Below are 16,493 nucleotides of genomic sequence, written 5' to 3'. Positions count from 1 at the left end.
GTTACGGCCGCGCGCGCAATGACGTCACGTTCGCGCGCCACGACGTCACGACGCATGGGGGGGGGGGGGGGGTTGGGGGGGGGTGGGGGGTGGGGGCACTGCCACGTGACGCGCCGGCTACGGCGAGCGGCGAGGAGAAACGCGATTTCGCATTGAGCAGCAACAACAACAGCAGCAGCAGCCATCGGCTGTTGATTTTCGGCGCCACCGTCGCCGTCGCTTCCACGGCCGCTCGAGTCACCGCCGCGGCCGTTCCCACTGCCGCCGTGAAGCGGGTTCCCGGCAGAAATCAGAAATCAGAAACGGTTTTAATCGCCATGTAAGTTTGCACAAACAAGGAATTCACTATGGCGGGACGGTGCATACATTGAACAAGTAGGAATCTTAACTTATATAAAAGTTATACACTCTAACTATACTAACGTTACAAAGTATAAGTAATACCAAAGGGCTAAAATCTTTAAAATTATGAATAAGTAGACCTTATAAAATGCGAATGTAAAATGTTAATTAGCCGCATTAAACAATCTTAAAATACAAAAATACAAATAAGATTACACGTAAGTATGGAAAGGTGTAATTATGTAGATAAAATGTTATAGTAAGTGTAACAGTCATTTTAAGTGTAAAAGTCATTTTAAGCCCTTGGCCTTGTTGAGGAGGCCAACAGCGGATGGGAAAAAACTGTTTTTATGACGTGAGGTTTTGGTCTTGATGGACCGCAGCCTTCTGCCGGAGGGGAGTAGCTGGAACAGAGATTGTCCAGGGTGCGAGGAATCGTCCGCAATCTTCCTCGCTCGCTTCAGGGTCCTCAAAGTGTGCAGGTCCTCAAGGGTTGGTAGATTACAGCCAATCACCTTCTCAGCAGTGCGGATGATACGCTGCAGTCTGCTCTTGTCCTTGGCAGTGGCAGCAGCGTACCAGACGGTGATGGAGGAGGTGAGGATGGACTGAATGATAGCTGTATAGAAGCACACCATCATTGTCTTTGGCAGATTAAATTGCTTCAGCTGCCGTAGGAAGTACATTCTCTGTTGAGCTCTCTTGATAAGGGAGCTGATGTTCAGTTCCCACTTGAGGTCCTGGGAAAGAATAGTGCCCAGGAAGCGGAAGGACTCAACATTGGTGACTGGGGAGTCGCACAGGGTGATGGGGGTGAGTGGGGCTGTATTCTTCCTGAAGTCCACAACCATCTCCACGGTCTTAAGAGCATTAAGCTCCAGGTTGTTCTGGCTACACCAGGTCACCAGGTTGTCAGCTTCCCTCCTATAGTCAGACTCATCCCCATCAGAGATTAGCCCAATGAGGGTGGTGTCATCCGCAAACTTCAAGAGTTTGACAGACGGGTGACTGGAGGTGCAGCTGTTGGTGTACAGGGTGAAGAGCAGAGGGGAAAGGACGCAGCCCTGAGGAGATCCGGTGCTGATTGACCTGGCGGCAGAAACTTGTGATCCCAGTTTGACACACTGCTTCCTGTCAGACAGGAAGTCTGTGATCCATCTGCAGGTGGAGTCTGGCACGTTCAGCAGGGAGAGCTTGTCCTGAAGCAGGCTAGGAATGATGGTGTTAAAAGCCGAGCTAAAGTCCACAAACAGGATCCTGGCGTAGGATGCTGTGGAATCCAGATGCTGTAGGGTGAAGTGGAGGGCCATGTTAACTGCGTCATCCACAGACCTGTTGGCTCTGTAGGCAAACTGAAGGGGGTCCAGTAGAGGGTCTGTGATGGCTTTGAGGTGTGCCAGGACCAGGCGCTCAAAAGACTTCATTACCACGGAGGTAAGGGCGATGGGTCTGTAATCATTTAATCCTGTTGGCCTTGGCTTTTTGGGCACTGGAATGATGATGGAGTACTTGAGACAGGCTGGTACATGACATGTCTCCATGGAGGTGGTAAAGATGTTGGTGAACACTGGAGACAGCTGGTCCGCGCAGTGCCTGAGGGTGGCTGGAGAGACAGAGTCCGGCCCAGCTGCTTTGTGTGGGTTCTGCCTCTTGAAAAGTTTTTTAACTTCTCCCTCCTGAATGGAGATAGTTGTCTCTGTAGTGTGGGGTGGGATAGGGGCCTCTTGGGTGGGAAGGGGTAGTTCAGGACAGTCCAATTGTCTTTCAAATCTGCAGTAGAACTCGTTCAGGTCGTTGGCTAGGCGGGAGTCGTTAGTGGTGTGGGGGGCTCTGGGCTTGTAGTTGGTGATCTGCCTGAGTCCTCTCCAGACAGAAGCAGAGTCGTTAGCAGAGAACTGGTGTTTTAGTCTCTCTGAGTACAGTCGTTTAGCCTCTCTCACCGCCTTGCTAAAACCTGTTCTTCAACTCCTTGAATCTGTCTCTATCCCCAGGGCGTGGGAGCAAAGCGGCCTCGCAATGTTGGTGGCGCCGGCTGCCGAGCGCAACAAGGAGCCGATACTCGAGGTGCTGCGGCAGTGGGTGCCGGCAGACCGGGCCGGGTTTGCGCTGGAGGTGGCCTCGGGCTCCGGGCAGCATGTGGTGCACCTCGCCCGGGCCTTCCCGCACCTCACGTGGCAGCCCAGCGAGCTGGAGGCGGCCTCCTTCCAAAGGTCTGAGGCACGTCGATGGGCACAACGGGTGGCCACATCTCATCGACATCGTGGGCTGTCACGGTGGCTATGAGATGTTAACTACCTCGCCTGGTATCATCACGGTGGCTATGAGATGTTAACTACCTCGCCTGGTATCATCACGGTGGCTATGAGATGTTAACTACCTCGCCTGGTATCATCACGGTGGCTATGAGATGTTAACTACCTCGCCTGGTATCATCACGGTGGCTATGAGATGTTAACTACCTCGCCTGGTATCATCACGGTGGCTATGAGATGTTAACTACCTCGCCTGGTATCATCACGGTGGCTATGAGATGTTAACTACCTCGCCTGGTATCATCACGGTGGCTATGAGATGTTCACTACCTCGCCTGGTATCATCACGGTGGCTATGAGATGTTCACTACCTCGCCTGGTATCATCACGGTGGCTATGAGATGTTAACTACCTCGCGAGGTATACAGGAGGTCGTGGGCTCGATCCCGACGCCTGCTGCTGTGTATTTAGAGTTTGCGTCTCATCATCATCACGGTGGCTTTGAGATGTTAACTACCCCACCTGGTATACAGGAGGTCGTGGGTGCGATCCCGACCCTGCTGCTGTGTATTTGGAGTTTGCGTTTCATTATCATCATTATCACGGTGGCTATGAGATGTTAACTACCTCGCCAGGTATACAGGAGGTCGTGGGCTCGATCCCGACCTTGCTCCCTGTTGGACGTCTCTCTCCTCTTGGTCGCGTGGATTTTTTTATGACTTTCCCCCTCCGAATTTAGAATCAACGTCACGCGTTTGGAGCCGTGTTTTATAATTTGGTTAACCATAAAAACCCCGAAATATTTCAACAGCCCCAATGCACGGAAATACGGAGACTATCCTTAATAAATGAACGTCACTAAGCAGTCCTTAAAGAGCCACAGGTTGCGAACTCCTCCTGCTTTCGAGTAATTCGGCTGCTATAAATGTCCACACGATAGATAAGCCACTTCGCTGAGCATTCGTGTGTGGCTGGGGCCGTTTCTGAAAAGGAGCTGCATCGCTCAGTGGTACAAAAACTAAACTCGCGAATTTACATTTGTGTTTTTCATCAACAACCTGCACTGATCAGCGTGGTAAAGTATGGTCAAATAGCCCCACCCACCCCTTTCCTTACCCCTATCTACAACCCTAACCATATCCATAACGCTCACATCAACAATAACCTTGACCCTCGTAATTAATCTTTATTTTAAGCTTTCGTTACTGCAGGAATTCATACGCTTTGGTTCTATCGGTAAAGTCACGTGGGTAGAAAAAATAATAGATCACAACGTTTCGATCGCCACACAAGCAATCGTCTTCAGGTGGCCATAACCCCTAACCCGAGCGAAAAATCTGAACCTCATCCCCTAACCATGATCATGACCCACCATAACCCTAATATTGGTCAAGATCACGGCCCGTGAAATCATTTGGTGTGGCCCTGCCAAGGCAACCGCAGGCGGGACTCGAAATTCAATAAATCTAGGAGCAAACATGGAAAAGCAGTTGCGAGTAGCAACATCATCAATACCAGCTAACATCACACGCCTTGCCAAAGAGAAGCAGTTCCAGCCATCACATTAGGGGTGATTTAATTAAATGTTTGACCAAATATAACGGGCTAATTTTTAAGTTGATAATTTTGTATGTCTCGCGAATGATGTTAGAAATATCCAAATGGCCCTTGTCAGAAAAAAGGTTCCCCACCCCTGTCCTAACCCATAGGCTACACATTGGACCCTCAGTTAATGAGTTCCCATGTTGATGCATGTGACCACCTCCTCACCTGTGCCTCTACCCCCCTGTACCCACCCCCCACCACCACCACCCCCTCCCGGCACAGCATCTCGGCATACGCGAGGGCAACGCAGGTACAGAACGTGCTGCCCCCTATACAGGTGGACGTGCGGGAGCCGTGCGAGACCTGGCCCGGCCGCTGGCCCTCGTCCTCCTGCGACCTTCTCCTCAACGTCAACATGATCCACATCAGCGAGATGCGCTGCACAGAGGCGAGGCCATGCCCACCCCCACCTATCCCCCAGGGAGTGGTTTTCGGGGGTTATTCTATGGGTGGGGTGGAATCGAGGGAGGCGGCAGCAATGGTCTTTCTCTCACCTCTCGCCTGAACACGTGACTGGTGTAATGGGGTGACCCCTAACCAGTATGTGTGGGTGGTGGCGTGAAGCGAGTGGTGAAACACTTGTGCCTCGCAACAAGAAGAGCTCGAGTTAGTTTCCCAGTGTTTGGATGTTCTCACCCTGTTGTTCTGCATGGGTTTCCTCCGGGTATTTTGGGTTTCTCCCAAAGCTGACACCCCCCCCACTCCCATAATGTTGCTTTAATTGGTCAAACATTTGAACGCTTAAAAATACCAGCAAATTTAACAAAATTACCGGATAATTACTCAATTGCACATAATGATAGCATCGTTCTCTACTGTGCGAAACTTGGCAGGGCCTTCCTGAAAAAGTCTTCATACTCAAGTTATACGCTCCTGGGTAAACAAGCGTGAAGTTCAAATAAATACATAGGTATTCAGATCTGTAAGACACTCAAGCTTATTTGCGTCCGGCAAGGCAGTGTGCTCTTTTTTACGATGAGTGCAGATACTGGGTGGCACATCGCAGGGAAGGAAGCCTTGATCCAACTATGCATTGAACGTGGCAGACGGATGACAATACCACATAACATTTTGCGATAACGATTTTCGCAATATCAGTTTTTACGTAGCTTCGTGATTGCGTTTCACATTTATATTGCACCTTTTTAAAAATTAGTTTTAGTCTCTCTGCAAATAAAGATTGCACAATAGTTATTCAACTACAGTTCACTCAACTTAAGCCTGCCATAATGCTGAAAACACATGCTGCCAGTTACACGGAAAGTAATAAAATAAGTAAATTAACCACGGAATTTGATTGCATAATAGAATCGCCACGTCATATACCCATGAAAACATATTACACAGCATTAATTTAATGGATAATAGAATATGTTTGATTCATGAATCATTGGATTTGTTATTTCATAAACATTTCGGCAGGAAATGTGATGTTTTAGAACAAAATATGTGCAAACATAATCACCATATGACTACGGTCATTAAAACGGAGGATAGTATTATCATCATGGAACTTATATTGTAAGATACATCGCAGCATTGCCAGGTCATGGCGACTCTACGTTTGACCAAAAGAGCAGCTCGTCGTTTGCGTGACTTGCATTTTAATTGCCCTGTGCCTGGAGGTCGTGTTTAGTTTTGAAATGTCCACCCTGCTCACTGCTCTGATTGTGTGTGTATTGATGAATGTGTCCATGACTACGTATATATATGGCTGTCGCTTATGGCCAACATCAGTGGTCCTAGGCCTCCCCTGGATCTACTCGGCCTTGAACGAAGTGCCTGGTCCTTTGTGTATGTGTAGAGGAGTAGTGGAGAGTGGTGGCGTCGTGTGCGCTGTCAGGTGCGGTGACCTCACGGGACGTGGGGTCGCGCGCGCTGGGCAGTGCACGCGACATCACCCCTCCGAGGGTATATAAGGGAGACCCCGTAACGTAAGCGGGGTCACTGGAGGAACGGGGATAGTGGAAGGGGTAAAGAGGGAACCAGGGATAGTGATAAGTGTTAATAAACCCTGGCGGAAGCCCCTAACTCAACCTCCGTCTCCGAGTACCTCCGTCTACGATACAACAACTGGTGTCAGAAGTTTACACCGTCGCCAACATGTATAAAGCGGGCGCACGGCGTAGGAACCCACCGGCACATGACTTGGAGGGCGCCGAAGGCGGAGAGGAGGCTCCAGCAGTGACCCCGGAGCCCGGGACCCCGGTGACGGTTCCCGTGGAGACGAGCGGGCCGGAGCGGGAGGAGTCGGCTGCGGGGAGTGCCAGCTCACCGCCGCCGCCAGAGACGGAGAGCGTCCCCGCAGCTCTGCTGCAGCAGCTCCTGCAGGCGGTGGGGCAGCTGACCGCCAGGTTGGCCAAGGTGGAGGCGCGGACGCAGCCAACCGCCCCGCACGCGGGACGGGAGCAACTGTCAACTGCCAACGTTGAAAGCGCCGCAGTTTTCCCAGCGACCGCTCCACCGGAAATGGCCGCCATGTTGGCTGCGACTCAATCCGCGGTGGCCATGTTGGCTCGGGAGCCATATGCGGCCGCTGCTACGGCTGCCATGGCGACCGCGACGCCGCGTCTCTCCACCGACGCGGCCGGGATTTCTCGGCACGCCGCTCCTGCGAGACCAGCCACCGGCGACGACGCGGCTCTACATCAAGCTGCACCCGCCGGGGGGGCCCCAGCGACCGCTCCACCGGAAATGGCCGCCATGTTGGCTGCGACGCAATCCGCGGCGGCCATGTTGGCTCGGGAGCCATATGCGGCCGCTGCTACGGCTGCCATGGCGACCGCGACGCCGCGTCTCTCCACCGACGCGGCCGGGATTTCTCGGCACGCCGCTCCTGCGAGACCAGCCGCCGGCGACGACGCGGCTCTACATCAAGCGGCGCCCGCCGGGGGGGCCCAGGGTAAGTACGCGCGTGCCGTCCTCGCCGGGCCGCCGGGGTGGGCAGCGGCGGCTGCTGCTGCCCCGTACATCGCTGTGCCGCCGGAATGGGCCGCGGGTGCTGCCGCGGCTCAACCTGTCGCTGCGCTCACGGGGCCGGACACCGGCGATGCCGCGGCTCTGCACCTCGCCGTGCCTGCGTCCCTTCTCATGGATGACGCCGCAGCTGCGTGTTATTCTGCCGCGTCTTCGGCGTGGCCCATGGAGGCTGCAACGCCGTGGCGCCTCGCCGCGTCGCGAGAGGTTGCCGCGGCTGCGGCCGCTGTCCCGCACCTCGCTGCGCCGGCGGGGAGGGCCGCGGGGGCCACCGCGGCTCCGTGTTTTACCGCCGCGTCTACGGCGTGGCCCGGGGAGGCCGCAACGCCGTGGTGCCTCGCCGCATCGCGAGAGGTTGCCGCGGCTGCGGCCGCTGTCCCGCACCTCGCTGCGCCGGCGGGGTGGGCCGCGGGGGCCGCTGCAGGCCCGAATTACACCGCCGCGTCTTCGGCGTGGCCCGTTGAGGCTGCAACGCCGTGGTCCCTCGCCGCGTCGCGGGACGACGCCGTGTCTTCGTACGCCGCCGCTGACCGGTGGGTCGCGAAAGCGCAGGCGCCTTCACACTTTGCTGCGTCTACGGCGTGGCCCATGGGGGCCGCAACTCAGCCACAATTCGCTGCGCCTACGGCGTGGCCCATGGGGGCCGCAACTCAGCCACAATTCGCTGCGCCTACGGCGTGGCCCAAGGGGGCCGCAACTCAGCCACAATTCGCTGCGCCTACGGAGTGGCCCATGGGGGCCGCAACTCAGCCACAATTCGCTGCGCCTACGGCGTGGCCCATGGGGGCCGCAACTCAGCCACAATTCGCTGCGCCTACGGCGTGGCCCATGGGGGCCGCAACTCAGCCACAATTCGCTGCGCCTACGGCGTGGCCCATGGGGGCCGCAACTCAGCCACAATTCGCTGCGCCTACGGCGTGGCCCATGGGGGCCGCAGCACCACCGCACCTTTCCGCGTCTTCGGCGTGGCCCGCGGGAGCCGCAATGCTGCCACCGCCGCAACACGTCGCGTCCGCTGGGTGGCCCGCAGGTGCCGCTTGGCTTCCACACCTCGCGGCGCCGCGCGGCCAATGGCAGCGCAGGTTACCCGACGTTGCGCCGTTTGTCGCGCAAGGGGGCGACTGGTCGGCCTTCCAGGACCGGTTCGACGCGGCATACATGTCGGTCGGCTGGTCCATGGAGGAGGCCTTGCCGGCGCTTCCGACCTGCTTGGACGAAAGGGCTCTGCAGGCCTTCAAGTCCATCCATCCGGCCAATCGGGCTACACTCCCGGCGGCCTATATCCAAATGGCCAACGTTTTTGAGCCGCCGTCCACCGCGCAGCTAAAGTTTTCATTGCGGCGGCGGGAGGAGGGGGAACTGCCGCTGGCCTTCCGCTGCTCGCTCCTGGCCCTGGCGCAGGCTGCATACCCTGACCTGTACGGCAGGGCACTTGATTCTATGGCCTTGGGGAAGCTGCTTGACCTGGCAAGGGAGCTAGGAATTGCTCTGTCGATCAACAATGATCGGCAGATCACATCCTTGGCGGTCGCAGAAAACATTCAGGCGCACCTCTCCCTCCGCCAACGGCCTCAGATGGCGGCGTGTGCGGGGATCCTGGCGCCGGACGGGGGGGACACCCTCGCGGCCCTGGCGATGCCCGATCGTCGAGGAAGGGGGACGGGTGGTCGCCGTCCGGAGCAGCGGGGGCGGCCGGGACCTTCCCGTCCACAGGAGGCGGACACGGTGGCCTGCTTCCGCTGTGGTCAGCGGGGCCACATTGAGCGGGGCTGCCGGAATGCCCCGGGGGCCTTTGGAAAAGGGACTCCACCTTCTCCCAGACCCTCCTTGGCATCGGGTTCGGGGCCCCAGGCGAGTCGCGACGCATCATCTGCGCGGCCGCTCCCTTCACCTCATGCATCTAGCGGGGCTAGGGCCCATCGTCATGGGGTTGTCCTCGAAGGGTCGGGTGCACCATCGTCATCACCCCCTCAATGGCCCAGACAGACCCGCCACTGGGATGCGCTTGCGCATAGGATGGTGGCGGCAGCTGCCGGCTCCTCAGCGGTGGCAGGATATGTGCAAGGGGTGCACGTTCGCCTCCTGGTGGATACGGGGGCGTCGGCCACCATTATTTCTGAGGCCATTTTTGGGCTGCTACCCCGCAGCGTGGGTCCATTAAGGCCGGTTCGCGGGGCTTGTGTCGCCGCGAACGGCGGCAGTTTGGGCATCCTGGGCCACGTTGTAGCGTCGGTTCGGGTTGACGAGATTGAGTTGGCCGGGCCGATTTTGGTCTCCAGGACCTTGGCAGTGCCATGCCTCTTGGGGACCGACTTTTTGTCTAGGATGCCCATCCGAATTCTCGTTGACCAGGGCTGTGTGGAAATGCCGTCAGGGAGGCGGCTGCAATTCCTACAATCACCTACCGTCCTGTCTCCCTTGGTCGCCGGTGTACGGGCCTTGAATAAAGTGCCGGTGACCGTACCACCGGCGTCACAAATCCTGATACCCCTTAGGTTGCGCAAACCGCTCGAAATGGGCTCCACGGAGACGGGTATCCTCCTGTCCCCGTCAAGCTACTTTTCAAGGACGAAGGGGTTGGTGGGCGCCTTGACAGCCGTGTCGGGGGGCCAGGACCTTTTTTTGCAGGTCCTCAATTCGGGACCCTTGCCGGTCATAGTCCCGGCCGGCGCCGTCCTGGCACACGCAACCCCGGCTCCTCCACCCGAGAGCGCTGCCCCGGATGGAGGGGTCGTGGCGGGCGTGATGCGCACGGGGGACCCCGACGCATCATGGATCGCCACGTTGTGCGACGAGAATGCCTCGTTGTCCTTCGGGGAACGTCGGCAACTCCGCGACCTCATCGAACGGTTCACCGATGTGTTCAGCCAAAGTAAGTTTGATCTGGGTCGCACTACTCTTTTGGACCACCACATAGACACGGGCGACGCGGCCCCCATTCGACTTAATTCCCACCGCTTTAGCCCAGCGGAAAAAGATCATGTCCGCTCGGCTGTCGAGGAAATGTTGGCGGCGGACATCATCTCCCCATCTACTAGCCCTTGGGGTGCCCCCATTGTGCTAGTCAAGAAACGGGACGGGAGTCTCCGGTTCTGCGTCGATTTTCGTAGATTGAACAAGATCTCGGTGGCTGATGCATATCCATTGCCTCGCATGGATGATTCCTTGGACGCCCTCTCGGGCGCGCGGTTCTTTTCGACTTTAGATTTGCTCTCCGGCTTCTGGCAATTGCCACTGGATGAGGCCTCTAGACCCAAAACAGCGTTCCGCACGCCCCAGGGGTTGTTCGAGTTCAATCGGCTTCCTATGGGTCTCCATTCGGCCCCGGCCACCTTCCAGCGTCTCATGGAGATGGTCTTGGCGGGGCTGCAGTGGGAGTCTTGTCTAATCTACTTGGATGACGTTATTGTTTTTGGCCGTACGTTTGGCGAGCACTTGCAACGCCTTGAGGCGGTGTTCGTCAAAGTGCGTGCTGCTGGCTTGAAATTCAAACCCCAGAAATGCCACTTGCTACAACCATCGGTGAGGTATTTGGGACACATTGTTAGCACGTCAGGTGTCGCCACGGACCCGGATAAAACGGCTTGTGTCCGGACGTGGCCGACTCCCACATCTGTCGCGGAGGTGCGTAGCTTCGTTGGATTCGCATCGTACTATCGCCGGTTTGTCCGCGATTTTGCGACAATTGCGAAGCCACTGCACGCCCTTTCCGCCAAAGGACAAAGGTTTCACTGGGGCGCGGAGGAGGAGGCGGCTTTTGCGGCGCTTCGCACGGCCTTGGCGGATGCGCCGCCCTTGGGGTACCCGGATTTTACGAAACCCTTCCTGCTCGATACCGATGCCAGCGACACGGGAATTGGGGCTGTCCTGGCCCAGGTGGTCGACGGGGTTGAGAGGGTGGTAGCCTATGGCAGTCGCGTTCTGTCCTCGACGGAACAGCGATATTGTGTGACCCGGAGGGAGCTTTTGGCCATAGTTTATTTTGTTCAGTTGTATAGACCATATTTGTACGGTAGGCTGTTTACGGTCCGAACCGACCACGCGGCCCTGCAATATTCGCTGAAGATTAGTCAGCCCTCGGGTCAGCTGTCTCGCTGGCTCGAAGTGCTCCAGGATTACCCTTTTGATGTAATCCATAGGAAGGGGACACAGCATGGAAATGCGGACGGTTTATCCCGATTGCCGGCAGGCGGCGGGTGTGCTTGCGCCCTGGGCTCTAGCCGTTGCAAGGCCCCAGGGGACGCCGCGGCCCAGTTGGTCGCGTCGGCCGAGGCGGACACCCCTCCAGGTGCGGCGTCGACCGCAGATTTCGGCCTTGGACTTCCCCGGGAGGTATGGTCCGGCTTGCAGATGGAGGATTCCTCTCTGCTGAAGCTACGGCGCCGTGTCGGACATAACGCCCGGAGCTTAGCTTCGTCGGCTGCCCCGGCGATCGCCGTGCATGACGGACTACTCATGCGTTGGGATGCCCAATTGGAACGCTATTGTGTGGTTGTGCCCACTAGCCTGCGTGGTAAATTAACCCGAGCCATTCACGAGAAGCTTATGCACCTTGGCTACCACAAGACCTTATTGACCCTTAAGCGGGACTATTACTGGCCGGGTGTTGAGGGTGACGTAGCACTGATTTTGAAGGGTTGCCACGACTGCGCGCGGAGGAAGGCCCCAGTTGTCCAGGACCGGGCCCCGCTGCAGTCCATCCGGGTTTCTCGCGTTAATGAGCTCGTGGCGCTCGACATTTTGGGGCCATTCCCTGCATCCCAACGGGGCCACAAATACCTCTTGGTGGGCGTTGAGTACCTCACACGTTGGCCCATGGCATGGCCTTTGGTCGATCAGTTGGCCTCTTCTATCACCGAGGCCTTCGTCCAGGGATACGTGTTTGACAAGGGCGCGCCGGAACAATTGTTGACTGACCAGGGGCGGAATTTCTCGTCTAGGTTGCTCAAGGAGGTGTGTGACCTCCTTGGCACCAAGAAAATCCGCACCTCGCCCTACCACCCCCAGTCAGATGGGATGGTAGAGCGCTTGAACCGCACCCTTACGTCCATGCTGTGCCACCAGGTGAACACGTCCCAGTCAGACTGGGACCTGTTCGTCCCGGGGGTCTTGGCGGCGTATCGGTTGGCCCCTCATGCCTCCACGGGATTTTCGCCTTTTTATTTAATGTACGGTAGGGAACCGGAGCCCCCGGTGCACGTCCAGATGGACGTTGGCTCCTCCAAGAAGGGGTCGTCGGTGCCGACCCCTTTGAAGGTCGCACTTGACCGGCTGCGCGAGGCGCGACAGGCCGCTGCCGAGAATTCCGCAAGCCGGCAGGCGGCTAATGAGCGGCTGCCAAAACACCAGGCAGCTGGCCTCCCGTGGGTAGCGGGTCAAAAAGCGTGGCTGCATTGTCCCCAGGTCCCCGTTGGCACATCGGCCAAATTGCATCGCCCTTGGCAGGGACCCGTGGAGGTTGTGGAGGTCCGCCGGCCGCAATGCGTCCGGATTCGATTCGGTCGCAGGCAGTGGATAGTGCACCCGTCCCGGCTCAAACGTTATGTTCCATCTACCCTGGGGGATCCACCCCCAATTCCGGAGCGGCCGGCTGATGATGTATCCGGCGTGCCTGACCGGCCGGGTCTCGTTGACGGAGGTGACGTCCGACCTGTGTGTGTGCCCCCAGGCCCCTCCCGAGTGAGGCCGACAGAGACCCCCCAGGCACCGGAGGCCACGGCGGTGGGCCTGTTGCCCGCTGACGGCCCACCTGCACGGGTGGCGGACACCGCACGAGGGAGCGGGCCAGCAGCGCATACCCGCTCGAGGGGGGTGCGGCTCCGGTGACGGCCCTGATGGCCGTTCAGCGGGCCTAGCCCCTGGCGCCCGTTCGGCGCTATCCGGCGGATGAGGCCTTCGGGCTCTATTTGTTTTGTTTTTTTGTTGTTACTGTTCTGCTTGAAGGGCCGTGCTGCCCTAAGGTTGATTGCAGCCGGGTCGGCTGTTTTTTTTTACGGGGGGGGGGTGATGTAGAGGAGTAGTGGAGAGTGGTGGCGTCGTGTGCGCTGTCAGGTGCGGTGACCTCACGGGACGTGGGGTCGCGCGCGCTGGGCAGTGCACGCGACATCACCCCTCCGAGGGTATATAAGGGAGACCCCGTAACGTAAGCGGGGTCACTGGAGGAACGGGGATAGTGGAAGGGGTAAAGAGGGAACCAGGGATAGTGATAAGTGTTAATAAACCCTGGCGGAAGCCCCTAACTCAACCTCCGTCTCCGAGTACCTCCGTCTACGATACAACATATGCATCGGCACTGGGGAGACAAAGGCTGCCGGCCGTGGTCTTAGCTGCATTACTCCCTCGTGCACCGTGCCGGGCTCCGTAGGTGCTAGCTAACAGCACTTGCCCTCAACAGTCTGTTAAAGACCTTATAGGGGGGGGGGGGGGGGTGGGGGGGGGGGGGGTCTTTTTGAGTAATTCTACAGTGATCAGTCAGTAAATAATCTGCCCGAGCCAACTTATGTTACAACTTATTACTTAACTTAAGATTTACGTGCGTGCAATATTTTCCATTTATCATGTGAAAGTTATTTCTCCGATTTCTATTTGTTTCCAAGCTGGAGTTTATTTTATTTTAGCTTGTCATTTTTGCAACGCAGGTCACTTGCAAATGAGACTGTATCCTGGTTGCGTGAGTTCTCATTTGTTTAAAGGAAGTAAACTTTGTGTGCATGCATGTGTATATGTGCACGCACGCACGCACAAGCGTGTATGTGCGTATTGCGCGTGCCATGCATGCAAGCGCGTGTGTGCATGTACGTGTGCGGTGCTGGCCACACCACCTCCCCCGTGTGCCGTGCCCACCTTTGTTGTTCTCCAGCAGCACTTGCCTTAACAGTCCGTGTAGAATACATGGGGAATATTTGTCTTCGTGTGTCCTCCAGGGTCTGTTCAGAAATGCTGGTGTTCTGCTCAAACCCAGTGGCTTCTTGGTGACGTATGGGGTAAGTTCACTACCGAGTGTGACCGAGCGCTACCACATTTGCTGTTTTTGTTGCAGAGGTTTATCATTTAAACCCCCTCCCCCCATACAGCCACCCTGGTTAATACTGCGGGTGTATATACATGTGCCACCGTCTGCTTCACAGTGGAAGGCAAAGATCCCGTGACGTTGTTCGAAAAAAGAGTATGGCCACGTGCTTGCTGCACGGGACAAATCAGAAAATGACCGGCAAATTACTCAAATTGGGATTATATCTAGCAGTCATTGCTCTATTGGCAGGCGAATGCCACAGGTCACCCGTGCAAACGAGACTTATCCAGATCGCTTGAGTTATCAGGTTAAACAAAAATAAACTAACAGCTGTTTCACTCCTCATGCAGCCTGAGTTCTCATCGGGTTAATCAAAATAGAGGTGATAACGGCTGTTTTAACTCCTCCTCACACAGCCTTACGCAGTGAACGGGATCATCTTCCCGCAAAGCAACGTGGATTTTGACGCCGACTTGCGCGAGAGGTGAGCCCCGCATTTCCTCACCGAGTCCCGCTCCGTCGCACTTTATTTCTAACAATTCTGCTTCCGGTTCAGCAAAGCTTTCATTCACCCAGCAGAGCCCACCGTGCGTTGCATCTCGCGGCAGTCAAATTCTTGCGGCGTCGTGTTCGTACCCAGTGATTTTTAGTGCCCTCTGCTCCATCAACATCCTAACCAACGCTATGGCTGGTGGGTTCTCAGAGCTTCCTGGGTACCAGGGTTGTTGTTTGACCGTACTTCACCATGCTGGTCGGTGATTGATAAGGGAGCACATTGTCTTGCCTCTGGCCGAGTACGTGACTGGTATAGGTGCTCCTATCCGGTATATACCGTCTATGATCGGCTCTTGGCCACGTCAAGGCTGTGCTACATTGAATATAACATTTTATTTATTTATGCAGAATGGACCTTTTTAAAAAAATGGGGTTAAAATTGTACTCCACTATTCAATTGACGAGTGGACTGATGGCACAGCGGTCGACCCGAGCTCCATTCCAGGCCATGGCTAAAATCGGTGGTGATATCAGAACCGGTCCTGTGCCTCCCTCAGTCAATCCAGCACTGGCCCCAGTCGTGTGAAGATGGGCAAACAACCATAATACACCTATTGTGGCAATGGCTTCATCTAGCAGTGGCTTTAAATGACAATGTTCAGATATTTTATTCAATAACTAATGTCAAACATTCCACTGCATCGTGATTAGCAGCCTCATTTGCTGAAGTTTATAGGCCTTTCCCATAGTTAACCAATCCATGCGAGTGATGCGTTTGGAGGTGGTAGCGATGGGCTTGGTGGTTGCCCCATGGGGTCTTCTAGCTGGTCATGGCGCTTGTGTTCAGAGCTAGCTCCATGCTGGCCACATTGCTGGCGGGGTGGGTAGATGGGTGTTGACGGCATGAGAGCCAGGCGAGGAGTGCGAGTCCCTGTGGTTGTCTTGCCAGGAACCCGGAGTGGGGACTGCGGGATGTCAGCATGCTCCAGCAGCTGGCGCTCACCAATGGCATGCGTCTCCAGAGGATGGTGAGTCCGGGTTCAGCTACTCACCCCACCCCTTGTACCTTGGGAAGTTTGATCAATTGTTGCAATTCGTGGCTCCGATTCAATTTCAAAAGCATATTTTCTATCTTTTTAAATCTGTATTATTTTCTCCCACCCCCACCCCCCCCCCCCCCCCCCCCCCCCCAGTTTGTACGTGTTCATGTGTTTGCTCCATCTGAAATGTAACATTAGAATGTGAATATAGGTTACATACATCAGATATGGTGTGTGCACTAACCAGTACGAACGAGGTACGTTTAAAAAAATGTGCTTTAACTTTTTCTTACCCCATTCCATTCAGGTGGAAATGCCAGCCAACAACAAGTGCCTGGTCTTCCAGAAGACAGGGTAGAGATGGCAGTTGGATGACAAGCTAATTCAGGAGTCCCTCATTTGTGTTTTGCTAATCATTTTTTTGCAAACAAGCACAGCTTTAGATAAAATGTAATTTTATCTCGTTTTCGATCGGTGTCGTGAGCCTTAAATATTCCAATCACTCGCAAAGCAGTGCAACCTTTCGTTTTCATGTTGAATGGCCCACGGAATTGGATACCACAGAGCTACTTCTGACACCCCTTGCATTGACCTCTGGTCCAAAGAGGCAAGGGCAGCAGCACTGTTCAACCCCGCTCTGCGGCCAGTATTATTGTTTACATGACGGAGACATCGATAATTAATTATTAATGTGGACCCGCATGTTGTGTTTTTGTGCAGCCATTGGTGACCCGGGCAACGTTTAAAATAAAAATGAAATGGACCAGCAAG

The 16,493-nt window shown here is 55.7% G+C and overlaps 1 protein-coding gene across 1 annotated transcript; it reads left to right on the top strand.

Annotated features, from left to right (window-relative positions):
• The first annotated feature begins 112 nt into the window (after positions 1–112).
• LOC133340647 (methyltransferase-like 26) lies at positions 113–16,486 on the top strand. The gene is made up of 7 exons (XM_061549041.1): positions 113–319; positions 2,334–2,552; positions 4,422–4,587; positions 14,099–14,158; positions 14,604–14,671; positions 15,632–15,710; positions 16,030–16,486. Coding segments are annotated over exons 1-7 (645 nt in total). The 5' UTR covers positions 113–317; the 3' UTR covers positions 16,081–16,486.
• Positions 16,487–16,493: the final 7 nt, after the last annotated feature.

Source organism: Lethenteron reissneri, chromosome 10, assembly GCF_015708825.2.
Source record: "Lethenteron reissneri isolate LAM-NWPU_2019-01 chromosome 10, ASM1570882v1, whole genome shotgun sequence".
Lineage (NCBI taxonomy): Eukaryota > Metazoa > Chordata > Hyperoartia > Petromyzontiformes > Petromyzontidae > Lethenteron > Lethenteron reissneri.
Note: the sequence above shows the minus strand (reverse complement) of the source record. Positions and strands in the feature narration are given on the sequence as shown.

Excerpts from the sequence above, each read along its gene's own strand:
- LOC133340647 (XM_061549041.1), top strand. Across the intron at positions 4,588-14,098 it reads GCGAGATGCGCTGCACAGAG|GGTCTGTTCAGAAATGCTGG; the intron begins GCGAGGCCATGC and ends TGTGTCCTCCAG. Across the intron at positions 14,672-15,631 it reads GACGCCGACTTGCGCGAGAG|GAACCCGGAGTGGGGACTGC; the intron begins GTGAGCCCCGCA and ends TTGTCTTGCCAG.